Genomic DNA, 11,865 nt, shown 5'->3' on the forward strand with positions numbered 1-11,865 from the left:
CCGCGAGCGATGCTGGCTCCGTGGGCTGTGTGAGTTGTGCTGTTTGTTCAGCTCTTCCTCCTTGTAGTTTAAATTATGAATGGAGTCTCTGGTTTTTCTTAGCAGCTCTGGTGTTTCTGGAAAGGGCTTTGTTTCCAAGCAGGAATGTGAGATGTGTGAGCGGGGAGCAGCCCTGAAGGGCTTGGGAGCATCCCTGCGGTCTGTGCTTGCTCCATACCTGGCAGGGATGTGGTGCTCTCACACAACGGGTTAATGTTTAATAGCAGAGTTAGTTACTTATTTAGTGCATTAGTGTTAAAGTTTAATTTACCCATGTCGCTCCATGGATGTGATGCTGTGCTCAGTCCCTATCCACTCACCACCGCAGCACTGGGCATCCCCAGCTGCAGGAACTGATGTGGAGCTGAAGCCAGCTCAGTCCTGTTGCTCTCTTCAAAGATGATTTCATTACTCACCCAGGTTTTATGCTCTTTGTTGCCTGAGCCATGTATTTGCTTCCCCTTCACTGCTCTGCCTGGCTCAGGAAGGCATCACTGCTAATTATCTCCGGGAAGGCTGTTTGTACATCCCCAGATGCCTTGGTGCAGCCGTGCGCCTGAAGTCGAGGTCACCCTCCCCTCCCCGGCGTTCAGTTCAGTTTCCTCAGTAATTGCTGATGGCTCCTCGTGTTCTTGCCCTCTGCCTGTGGCTTTTGGCTCGTCCCTGAGCCTTTCCCCATTGTGTGGGGTGTTGCCTGATCATGGAAGGGTTCAGCTTTGGTTGCTCCTCTTGTGAAAGCAATGTGCATTTACAAGCTGCTGCAGGCACAGCAGGGTGCAGGGGCAGGTTGCAAGCCCTGGCAGGGCACAGGGAGCCCTAGTGCAGGGAGAGCTTTCACAGACCCCTCACTGGCCTGCTCCAGGATTTGGGGTGCTGTGTCAGGTACCAGCAGTACCGTGGTGCTGTGTCAGGTACCAGCAGTACCGTGGTGCTGTATCAGGGTACCAGCAGTACCGTGGTGCTGTATCAGGGTACCAGCAGTACCGTGGTGCTGTATCAGGGTACCAGCAGTACCATGGTGCTGTGTTGGGTACCAGCACTAACATGGTGCTGTATCAGGGTACCAGCAGTGCCATGGTGCTCTATCAGGGTACCAGCAGTACCATGGTGCTGTGTCAGGTACCAGCAGTACCATGGTGCTGTATCAGGGTACCAGCAGTGCCATGGTGCTCTATCAGGGTACCAGCAGTACCATGGTGCTGTGTCAGGTACCAGCAGTACCATGGTGCTGTGTGAGGTACCAGCAGTGCCATGGTGCTGTATCAGGGTACCAGCAGTGCCATGGTGCTCTATCAGGGTACCAGCACTAACATGGTGCCATCCATGCAGGAGCAGCAGCTGGCGGAGCTGGCAGCGGTGCGGCAGGCGCTGCAGGCTGACCTGGGCACTGCCATCCGCCGCATCGCACATCTGCAGGCGGCCCTGGAGGAGCGGCGGTCCAGCGACGACAGCGATGCTGAGAGGTGAGGAGAGGAGCACAGGGAGCTGTGGGGGGCTGTGGGGCAGGCTCGGGTGTGCTGTGCTGCAGAAGGATGCTGCACCACGCAGAGGCGATGCTGGGGCGGCTGTAGCTGCATCCTCGCGTGTTTGTGCTGCAGCAGCATGTGTTTATGAGCAAGGAACTTGGTGTTAATGGAAGGTTTCGTGAAAAAGCATCACCCTTAAAAACATGCTGCCTGGCCCAGCTTAAAGTCAGCGGAAGGAGTGGGAGTACCCCCGTTTGCAGAGCAGGCTCCAGTCGCTCACACAGCATGCTGCTGTGCATCAGCGCATCCCCAGTGCTGGGTTTATTGATGATCTTGCACTTTGATCAGCTGCAGGAGCTGGGGGCTGGAGGAGCTGGTGAAGCAGCACAGAATGGGTAGAGGATTTTACTAGGAAAAAAGGGGGGGGGGGAATTCCAGCCATTCTTCCAGGTATTATTTCCACACCTCTCAGTTTCCCCTCTGCCTCATTGCTAAAGGGAAATAGACACATAGATACAAAACAAATAGATGTATTTTAGAAAGATAGCAGAGATGTGCTCATCACTTGAGCAGGGATTCTTTATGCGCTCATTAAGCCAGGGCAGGGTGAGAGAGGAACCACGAGCTCAGGGATTCACCCTCCATCAAAGAAAGTGATTTCCAGCCCAGCCAGCTTGCTAACAGGGGGGTTGAGGGGCTGCCTGCAGGGACCCCCGGGGTTTTGCTGCCTGCCCTCCTCCAGCCGGGCATCCCAGAGGTGTTCTGAGTGCAGACACTGCCGCAGAGTGATTGCTGTGCGGGGGTGCATGCACGGGGGGCCCTTTGCAGCCTGCAGTGTGGGGAGCAGGGGGAGGTCTTCAGCCATGCAGCGTTACTGGCGCAGGCAAAACCCTGCTCTCGAGTGCTGGCATTGTTAGGCTGGGGAGGTTTCCATCTCATCAGGCTCGGTGGCTCTGGGGAGGCCCTGTGAGTGCTGGAGCTGACTCTGCTCTTGTCCCTTGCAGTGTGCAGACAACGCAGGAGTCCCTTTGCTCCAGAAGAGAGACGTGAGTGAAGGGCAGGAGCCTGTGCCTGGTTGTGTGCTGGGTTGTGGGCCCCAAGCCGAGGGCAGGGCTGGATGGGGTTCTGGATGTGCTTGTTTCATGTCCCAGTGCCCATCAACACCCTCACTTTCCCTTTGAGCTCTGATAAACCAACGGGATGCTCTCACTGCTCCAGTCTGCACTTGGGGGACTATGGGGCTGATTTATGGCTTTGAAGGAAAACTGAGATCTTAATGGATTTCACCCACTGCAGCTGGTCTGGGGGCTCTGGGTGGGTGGGCAGGGGTAGCTCTGACCCCAGGAGTGCATAGGGCACAATGGGGTTCCCAGGGTCTCACTGGCTCTGTCACTGCTGCTCCGGTCCCAGGCACTGCAGGCAGCAGTGGGGTTTTCCTGCCTACAGTCTACAGGCAGGGCGCTTATAAAAGCACGAAGGAAACATCAGTGGCAGCCACAATGGCCAGGTTAGCTGGAAACGTTCGGTTTACCCCATCTGTGCCGGTGCCGCAGGGTAGAGCCCAGCAGCTGCAGCTGCCATTGCTGCAGCCGTGAAGGAGTTCCCACTCTGTGCTCTTCTCACATGCTGCAGGACCCTTCCCTGGTGCTTCCTGCCTGCACTTGCAGAGCTCATGGGGCCCCTCCTCTCCCCACAGGGACGCCTGCTCCAGCATTGGGTCCACACTCGGTCTGGAGCCCGCAGAGAGCATCAGGCCCTGGCCGGGTTCATCCCCGGGCTGGTCCTCCCCTGCGGGTGGCAGCGTGGCCGGGAGCATTTCGGCACAGTCCATCGGCAGCCGCAGCACCCAGAGCCCCAGGTAAGGGACCCAAAGCCCGCACTGGGCTGCACCCCACAGGGCACCCGCCACAACCACTGCCATGCCTGTGGTTCATGAGAGGATGCTGCAGACTGGCTCGAGGATGCGGGCGCTTCACCTCTTCTCCTTTTGGGATGCGCAGAAGGGAGGGTCCTGTGGTATTTAAGGTCAAAACCCCAAATCAAGGAAGGTAGTCGCTGCCACGCCAGGATCAGTGAAACACCAGATGAAAGTCGCTACATCAAAACCATGCTTCAAGCAGTATAATATCCCTTGATGTATTCCCTAGAGATAACTTAAAGAGGCGAGGCAGCCTATTTGAGGGTGTGTGTGCCATATGCTTGCCTTTCGCTGCTGAGGAAACAGGCTGCATTTATACAGTTCTAATATAAAATATGTTAATTTCTGACTGTAATGCTAATGGGCTGCGAGGGAGCTGGAGAGTGGCCCAGGCACTCCTATGGCCAAACTGCCTCAGCTCGGCCCCGGTGGAGCTCCAGGCACCCTCCAGCCTGCAGACAAACCCTGGTTTTACAGCCATCCCCAGCACTGCAGGGGCACAGGGAAGCTGGTTCGTTGTGTTTGTCCCGTGGTGCACAGGGATGGTGTATTGGGACATAGGTCACTATTTTCCCATCTCCCCCATTCCTCCAGCACCAGGGCAGGGGCTGGACTGACGCTTGGCACAGCTCACTAGCATCCTGCTCACGTGCAGGTCTGTAGATAGATGCTCCAAGCTGATAGTCTGGGGGGCTGCAGATTGCCATTGCACTGCAGACACTGGTATTAAGCTCCCTGCTCTGGTTCTGGTGTGAACTGTCCCCACCACATCCACCATTCATTTGGACAGTTAAATAGCTGGTGCCAGAACTGACTGAGGAGCAATTCCCCTGGGAGCAGACCCCTGGGCTGTGCTGGAGGAGCTGGAATTGTCAGTGTCCATTGCAGATACAAAGCAGAGATTAAGAGCAGCCAGGCAGGGACCTGCTGGGAAGTGATGGGTGGGAGCCCTGAGAGCTCTCTGGGACCTCACAGCCCACACCAGCACCCATCAGTAAAGCAATCCCTAAGTACTACCAGGCTGCTTCAAGCCCTGTCTGACCTGGCCTTGAACACTGCCAGGGATGGGGCTGTGCAGCTGGACCAAAGACTCCCAGGCAGTACTTAGGAATTGCTCTACTGATGGGTTCCGGGGTGGGCTGTGAGGTCCCTGTGCTCTAGTGGAAGGTGTCCCAGCCCATGGCAGGGGCTGGAACTCGATGAGCTTTAAGGTCCCTTCCAATCCAGACCAGGCTGGGATTCTGTGATTCTATATAGGCTGGGCTGGCCATGGCCACTGTGAGAGGTAATGTGTACCTAGACCTGGAAGCCTGGTGGCAATCTGTCTCTGTCCTGGGGGTGATGAAGAGGCGACTTGCAGATGCTGGTGTGGTGGCTGTGTTTGGCTTCAGCTAATCTAAGATGGAAATATTGGAGAGGAGGCTGCATGAAATGCAAACAAACAGACAGGGAGACGGGTAAAGTAATAAAAATGAGACCAGGGAAACAAGCTCTTCCTTATTAAGATTCCTTTGTCTTACACAAGCACCCAGAAATGAAAAATGAATCTTCCCAGCACTACATATGGGGTATTTGCTGAACAAACAGCTGCCAGGAGCTAGAGGAAAGCATAGCAGGCTGTTATCATCAGTGTGACTTACAGGAATGAGAGATCTGATTAATGTTTCCTTTGACTCTCTGCTATTTAAATGTGTGTACAAGGCGCTGGCCAGCAGGGCTAAGCCTCCAAAATACAACACATTGCAGAGCTGGAACAAACTCTCTCTTTTATTATTTATTAGGAAGCCAATGCAAAACTTCATGCATTTTCTCTGCCTCTCACCGGGCAAGCTGAGGTTGCACTGTAACACAGGGGCTGACCTTGAGGCGCAGGCAGGGAGCAGACCTGCAGCACAGCTCTCGGCTCCTGCATCCCGCAGCATCATCCCAGCATCCTTCCCCTTCTTGAGCTCACAAACTGAGGACCCCAGGGCCCAAGGTTGGTGGGGATCCAACACATCTATTTTTGAACAGGATGGTGTCAAAGGCAGGTTCTGATACAGGGAAACTGGGAGTACTTGTGTAGATGACAGAGTGACAAGAGAATCCTCCTCTGACAGAAATGAGGCCAGTCTCTCTCCCTGAAATGGAGTTGTCTCAGCTTTATTTATGAGCTCCCAGGAAAAGCATCCGAGCCAGACTTCCATCCCTGGTCATGTGTTGCATCGCATGTGTGGATTTTATTGTATAAATTATTTCAACTAGCATAATTGTAATCATGTTAATTGCTATGTAATCTGCACTAATTATTGTTGTATGTCATTTGCTTTGGTGTGAATGGCATATTGCGGAACTCCGTTTGGCTTACAGATGCCTTCCGAGTCAGTTCGGATGCTGTGGGATGGGATGGGACCATCTCACGTTGTGCCCTGCCTTGTGAATAGGCTTGAGGATGGCCGAGAGAAGATCAGCCACGGTTTTGGGGTGGGTTTTCTTTGGACAAGGTACTGGTACAGTGGTGTAGGGTGCAGTCCCGGTGTCACAGCTTGACTGGTGATAGGGGACAGCAGCCTGTTGGGATGCGGCGGCACCAGTTCCATCCTCTGGGCTTGTTCCATCAGAAACCTGTTGATGGGAGAAACGACTTTGTGGTCCTCAGGCTCCTTATACAGAAATGAAGGTGTGATTTCGGTGTGCCTGTGGCAGGGCTGACGCCGGGGTGGGCTGCAGCTTGGAGCCACCATTGGAGGGTCTATAGAAGCAGGTTTTGGCTTCCTAGAAGGAGAAGCAACGACAGGTTTTGCTGGAAGGACCCGAGCTCTTTAGATGCTGGAAGGCAAGAGGAGAAGCATCAAAAGCAGTGAAATCCCTGCAGCGTTTCCCCATCACACGGTGCCTTTTGCTGCTCATCTAAACCCCAGGGAGGATTTGCATTTTCATTTAAAATCCAATCAGAGCCGCATGCTCTCACCAGGCAGCTGATGCTGCTCCGAGCTAACACACCGTGACCTTGGCACCGACCCACCAGTGCCGGCGCCGCATGCACCAACCATGGACCGATGAGCTGTGATCGCAGAGACGCGGCTTCCTTGGGGGGGAATTGGCCCTTTCCATAGCGGGTTTTGCTTAATGAATGCAGCTAATAGGAACTGTGGGGAGAGACAAGGGTGGTTTTGGGCTCCAGCTCTTCTGCTGAGCACCAGGGCATGGAGAGCACAGGCAGGAGATGCTCCAAGAGGTCCCTGTGTGGACCCTGGGGGCTGCATTGTCAGATGCATAAGACCCATGGGAGCTGTAGGAACAATCCCATGTTTGCAGCTTTTCTCCTATTTCAGGCTCTAAAGGTTTTCATAAAAATAGTAACTGTTCATCATGCTGAACAGGACAATAAATAGCAGCGTCTGAGCGCTCCATGTTCACAGTCCATTAGTGTTTCTCACCTCTCCAGCTCACTTTTATCTCAGTCCTAACAACCAAAGGCAAATAGGAGAGCTGGCTGTTTAATTTATGAAAGCTGGCCGTGCAGCAGGCAGCTTACAGTATTATTTGTAAACACAGAGAGTGTTCAGAGCCATTGCTGTGCAAATTGCCCAGGAAGGATTACACCAGCTATTTGGGTAAGATGCGATTTAGGATCCTAAGAACCAGCATTATCGAGATGTCTCCCACTATTAATCAGCTGCGATGCTTCCCGGGGTAGGCCTGGAGCTCGCTGGGTTCCAGGGAGGTGGAATCTCTGGTTAATTCATTTTGCAGTGAATAATCCCAGACTTTGGACTGGTTTCATGGGCTGTGGGCACAGGAGCACCAGAGCAAGGTGGGCACCGCCGTGCTGGCTGTGCCAGCTGGTGCCGGGGAGCTGAGGCTGCTCCATTCCCCATCCCCGCTGCACTCACTCCCTTCTCCCAGCCCTGGGATCTGTGCTCAGCCCATCTCGGCATGTAAATTATTTCACGGGTCAGCAGAGGCTGGGCCGAGCAGGTCCGGCAGTGGCTGGATTATCCGCTCTCACCCCGTTCCCATGGCAACGCCAGCATTCCCGGGGCAGGATGCTTCATTACTGCGATGTAGAACTTGACCACTGCTCCCACACCTCGAAGCCTGCTGGCCTCTCACAGATGTGTTTATATTTGGATCCTGATGCTTTACTCTGCGTTTTCCCTCCTCCCTCCTTTCTCAGGCAAACTCATATCCCAGCAGCCGGTTCCCAGTCCCCCTGGGCTGAGCAATGCCAGGGTATCAGTGAGTGGGGATAATCCTGCAGGGCCAGCAAGAGGATTCCCTTTCGCTTTTCCTTTCCCTTTCTCTTTCCTTTTCACTTTATTCTTTCCCTTTTATCTTTTTGTCCTTTCCCTTTTCCCCTTTTCCTTTTCCCTTTCTCTTTCCCCTTCCCATGCTTTGGGGACAGTGTCCTGCTGTGATGGTGACTCCTGTGGCCTTTGGTGAGCTCACAGGGTTCCTGCACTAGCCCTTGTTTGCCGGTGAGGTCCCATCCCCATACCTCACTTCTGTCAGTCCCAATTCAAGGGGCAGTCCCTGCCCAGGTGTTACCTGGCTCCTGCACCCCACAGCGCCAGCAGCCTGGGTGAAAGATGCCCTGCAGTGCCATTGGGATGCATTCAGGGTGCTCCTTGAACTGCTTTCATGAAGTTTTAGTGAATAATCTTTGGCTTTGGCAGAACTGAAATAAATCCCACATCTTGCTGCAATCTGTCAAGGAAAAAGGACGTTTGAGGTATGCGTTTGGCAGAGCTGAGCTCGACCGCGCCAGCTTGGCTGACCTGGAGTTATTTAAGATAAAATTTTGGGCATTGCCCAATGCTTGATGCAGCAGTGGGAGTTCATCCCGGGGCTGCCATGCCAGGAGCGGCTTTTCTCTGCGCAGCCCTGTCCTTGCTGAATGACACTGGAAATCCCATGGCTTAAACTAATGCCAGTATCTCTTGTTTAGGCTGAGCAGAGACACCAAGGACCCCGCACCGAGCCGGCCGGCGTCTTCCCGGAGCTCTGCCATGCCGGTGGATGCTGCGGATGCAGGGAGGGTGGCGAGCCCCCTGCTCGGGGCGAGGAGACGGGAATATGGAAAACCTGCGGCGGATGAGGAGCAGCTGGGGAGCCTCAGGAAGCCTGGGGACAGGATGGGAGAGACGTCCCCATCGGTGCTGCGGCGGGGGGGGTCCCCTGCCCCGGACGGGAGGTTCCCCAGCCCGCTGTCTCCCATGGTGCCGAGGAGGAGGAGGAAGGGGGGGCTCTCCCCAGGGGCAGCGCCGGTGCCCAGCTCCTCGGCCGCCCTCTCCGAGTACGTGGAGGAGCTGCGGCGGCAGCGGGGAGCGGAGCGGGAGCCGGGGCAGCCGGCGCTGGGTGACACCTCTCCCCTGCCCGTTTACCGCACCGTGGGTGCCGTGGCCCTGCGGCGCTGCAGGGCTTTCCCTGCAGCAATGGATGGTTCCATGGGGAAGCTGGATGGGAACGAGCCGGGGGAAGAAGGCGAAGGAGCAGGCGCTGGCCTCGTGCGCTCCTGCAGCCTGCGGAGCATGGCCTCGGAGCCGGCGCGCTCGCCGGGGCTGAAAAGGGCATCCAAGTTCGGCTCCTACGACTCCCTCCTGCAGAGCCTGGATGGGTCCGGCCGCCGGCCCAGCTCTCCGGCGGCGGGGATGGAGGTGCTGGGAACGCTGCGGCCGAGCTCCTGGAGGAGCTACTTGGAGCCGTCGCTGGAGGATGTGGAGGTGGGAACGGGCTCTCCCTCCAGTGACAGGCTGGGCGAGGGGAAGGGGAGCGACCCCTTCACCTGGAGGATCCCCACCCTCAACTACGAGCGCAGAACCAACGTCGACTTCGACGACTTCCTCCCTGCCATTCGCAAGTCCCGCTCCACCAGCAGCCTGGCCAAGCCCGGGAGGGACAGAAGGGATGGACACCGGCCCCTCACTGTGCGCTTCGAGGATGAGGCCATAGCGGGCACCTCAGCGTCCTCCGAGGTGAAGGGAGCCACCAAGCGCAGCCCGGCCCTGCAGGAGGACCCTGGGAACGTCTCTGACTCCTCCTCATCCTCTGGCTCCCACCAATCCTCCCGGAGCGCCGACAGCATCAAGCGCCGGCCGCAGCCGCAGAGAGGGGATGGAGAGGGATGCAGCAGCAAAGCCAGCACCCAGAGCAGCGCGGCAAGCCGCCGGGCCGAGGCAGAAGGGAAGGAGGATGATGTCAACAGCATCATGAGGAAGTACCTGGGAAAAGACTAAGGTAACCCCAGAGCTGGTCACACCACGGGGTCCGAGTCCACCGGGGTCCCCAAAAATAGTGTCCCCCCTGGGTACTACCATGCCAGCAGGCAGACAGGTCCTCCCAGACTCCCATCCCAATGCCCACGCTTGTTTGGTTAATGTGAAATTGGCTTTGGCTGGGTGCTGGAGGTCACCCCCATGGTTCACAAGGGCTTCCCCCAGTTAGAAACTGCCTTGTCCAGGCCTTGGTTCCAACCCCTGTATTTGCAACTGACACTGCAAGAATTGGGGTTTATTACTGCGATGCAGGTTTGAAAGCGAAGTCCCTAATGAATGCGCCACAAGTGTAATTAAGTGTTTAAAATAGATTAGGGAAACATTTTGTAAACCCATTGCCTTTAGCCTAACTCGCTGGGTGTCAAGCTGTGCCCAAATTGACTAAGGCAACACAAGACGGGCGCACGTGTTAATGAAACATTTCTTTCCAGGGAGCACAATTTGCATAATGAAACGTCCCCATTGCTCCAGACTTGTTTCAAGACGCTGCAGCAACGGCCTCGGAGCTGCGCTGAGCAAGGAGCTGTGACCCTGCAAACTGCTTCCCTGCTCCTGTGCAAGAGCCCCTGGTAGGAAACTCGTCACTTACACAGAGACTGAAGGCGGCTCCCTGGAAACCATGGGATGCTTTCACAGACTGAGACGGTTTCTTTCTGCTCCTTCCCCCTTCCCCATCACCTCCGCTTTGCTCAGGGCCAGCCGAGGGGACAAGGGACTTTCTTGTTCTCCTGCAGTTCTTTGACTCAGGAGTTGGTGCTGTCATTGAAGCCCAGCGGCTGCCATAGGTGCCTGATAACATGGGATAAACCTGCTCTAGAGCTGGAAGAACACCAAACCCCCTCCTTTGTAACCCAGGAGGCCTCATCCCGTGTAGCACTGCTCTGAAATCAGCAGAAGGATGCATTTGGGTCTTGGTGTGACACCCCCTACGCTCTGGAGCTTTAATAATTCCATAGATGTCTGAAGGCAGGTCCGTACGTGCTTTCACAGCTGGTTGGGATGTCCAGGCACCTGCCACTGGGCTGCAGGGGCTGCAGGGGGGGTGAATGGGAGCCTGCCTTCAGATGTCTGCTTGGGTTTTACACAATAAAATACTTGCTTCTTTGACACAAGCCTCTTCTTGTCCTTCCTCTCCCTGCAGGGAGCCAAGCGCTCCCACTGCCACCTCCATCTCCCTGCACTCACTAAAGCTCTTTTCCCTTCCTGCCCAAACGTGCTCAGTTATCAGAGGCCTGTGGCATGAGCAAATCTCTCCTTTCCATCAGTGGAAACCTGCTGTAGTGGAAGGTGTCCCTACCCAGGGCAGGGCTTGGAACTGGGTGAGCTTTAAGGCCCCTTCCAACCCAAAGCAGTCTCTAATTCTATGACTGTAAGTAATTTGCTGACCTGGGAAGCACGCACCAGTCCCACATCCCCACTGGAGCCTCCGGGGCAGCCACAGTGCAGCGGGGCTCAGGAAGGCAAACTGGGCACTTGTCAGCATTTCAGTTTGCCTCTGGGATCCGTCCCATTCGTTTCTAATTTAAACCAAAGCCTCGCAGCGAGAAGCATTTTCCTTGTCACAGATGAGCGCCAGAGCCCGGCTGGGGCTCACATCAGCACTTTGCTCGGGTGCCGGGAGGCTGTCAGCAATTCCCAGCAATTCTCGGATCCCCGGCGGCTCCGTGCTGCAGACAGCGGGGCAGACACAAGGTGACATTCCCTGGTCTCCCTTTTGCCACGTGTGACTCATGCCAGAAGGCAGCAACTGAAGAAATTACCTCTAATTGGTTTAAAATTGGCCGTTCTGATCATTCTCTGCTATTTCTGGAAACCCAAAGCAACACTTTGTATAGCTCTCGTGTGCTCCCGAAATGAAGCTGGGACCGGTTGGGTGATGCTCCTGGAGCCTCCAGAGGCACAAAACAGCTGGGAAAAAGGTGCTGTGCAACCACAACCAGGTCTGTGCTGTGGGAGAGGTGGGAAACACGGGGTACAGGGCAGTAAGATACCAAGCGGGACAGGGATCAGGGGGTGAAGGCAGGTGATGACCAGGAAGAGCATCACAGCATGACTTCTGCACACAGCATCACAGCTCTGTCACTCTAATCCACCCCTGTGGGACGTGGCAGGGGGGATCTGCAGGTAATGAGGCCCTCGGCTGGTGGCGTGGTGGGGAGGGACACCCTGAAGGGCGCTCAGTACC

General features: G+C 55.6%; 1 protein-coding gene across 1 annotated transcript in view; it reads left to right on the forward strand.

The window, feature by feature from the left end:
* MYO18B (myosin XVIIIB) overlaps positions 1-10,326 on the forward strand; it is a 59,609-nt gene extending 49,283 nt beyond the window's left edge. Inside the window, exons 40-44 of the mRNA XM_061466517.1 lie at positions 1,369-1,502; positions 2,510-2,551; positions 3,202-3,363; positions 8,354-9,642; positions 10,112-10,326. Of these exons, the coding sequence (XP_061322501.1) occupies positions 1,369-1,502; positions 2,510-2,551; positions 3,202-3,363; positions 8,354-9,641 (1,626 nt within the window). The 3' untranslated portion in view covers position 9,642; positions 10,112-10,326. The remainder of the gene's footprint in view (positions 1-1,368; positions 1,503-2,509; positions 2,552-3,201; positions 3,364-8,353; positions 9,643-10,111) is intronic.
* The last annotated feature ends 1,539 nt before the right edge of the window (positions 10,327-11,865 follow it).

The sequence above is a fragment of the Pezoporus flaviventris genome, unplaced genomic scaffold (assembly GCF_033815535.1).
Source record: "Pezoporus flaviventris isolate CSIRO_AGI_PZ_B2104156 unplaced genomic scaffold, CSIRO_AGI_Pfla_v1 ptg000041l, whole genome shotgun sequence".
NCBI lineage: Eukaryota > Metazoa > Chordata > Aves > Psittaciformes > Psittacidae > Pezoporus > Pezoporus flaviventris.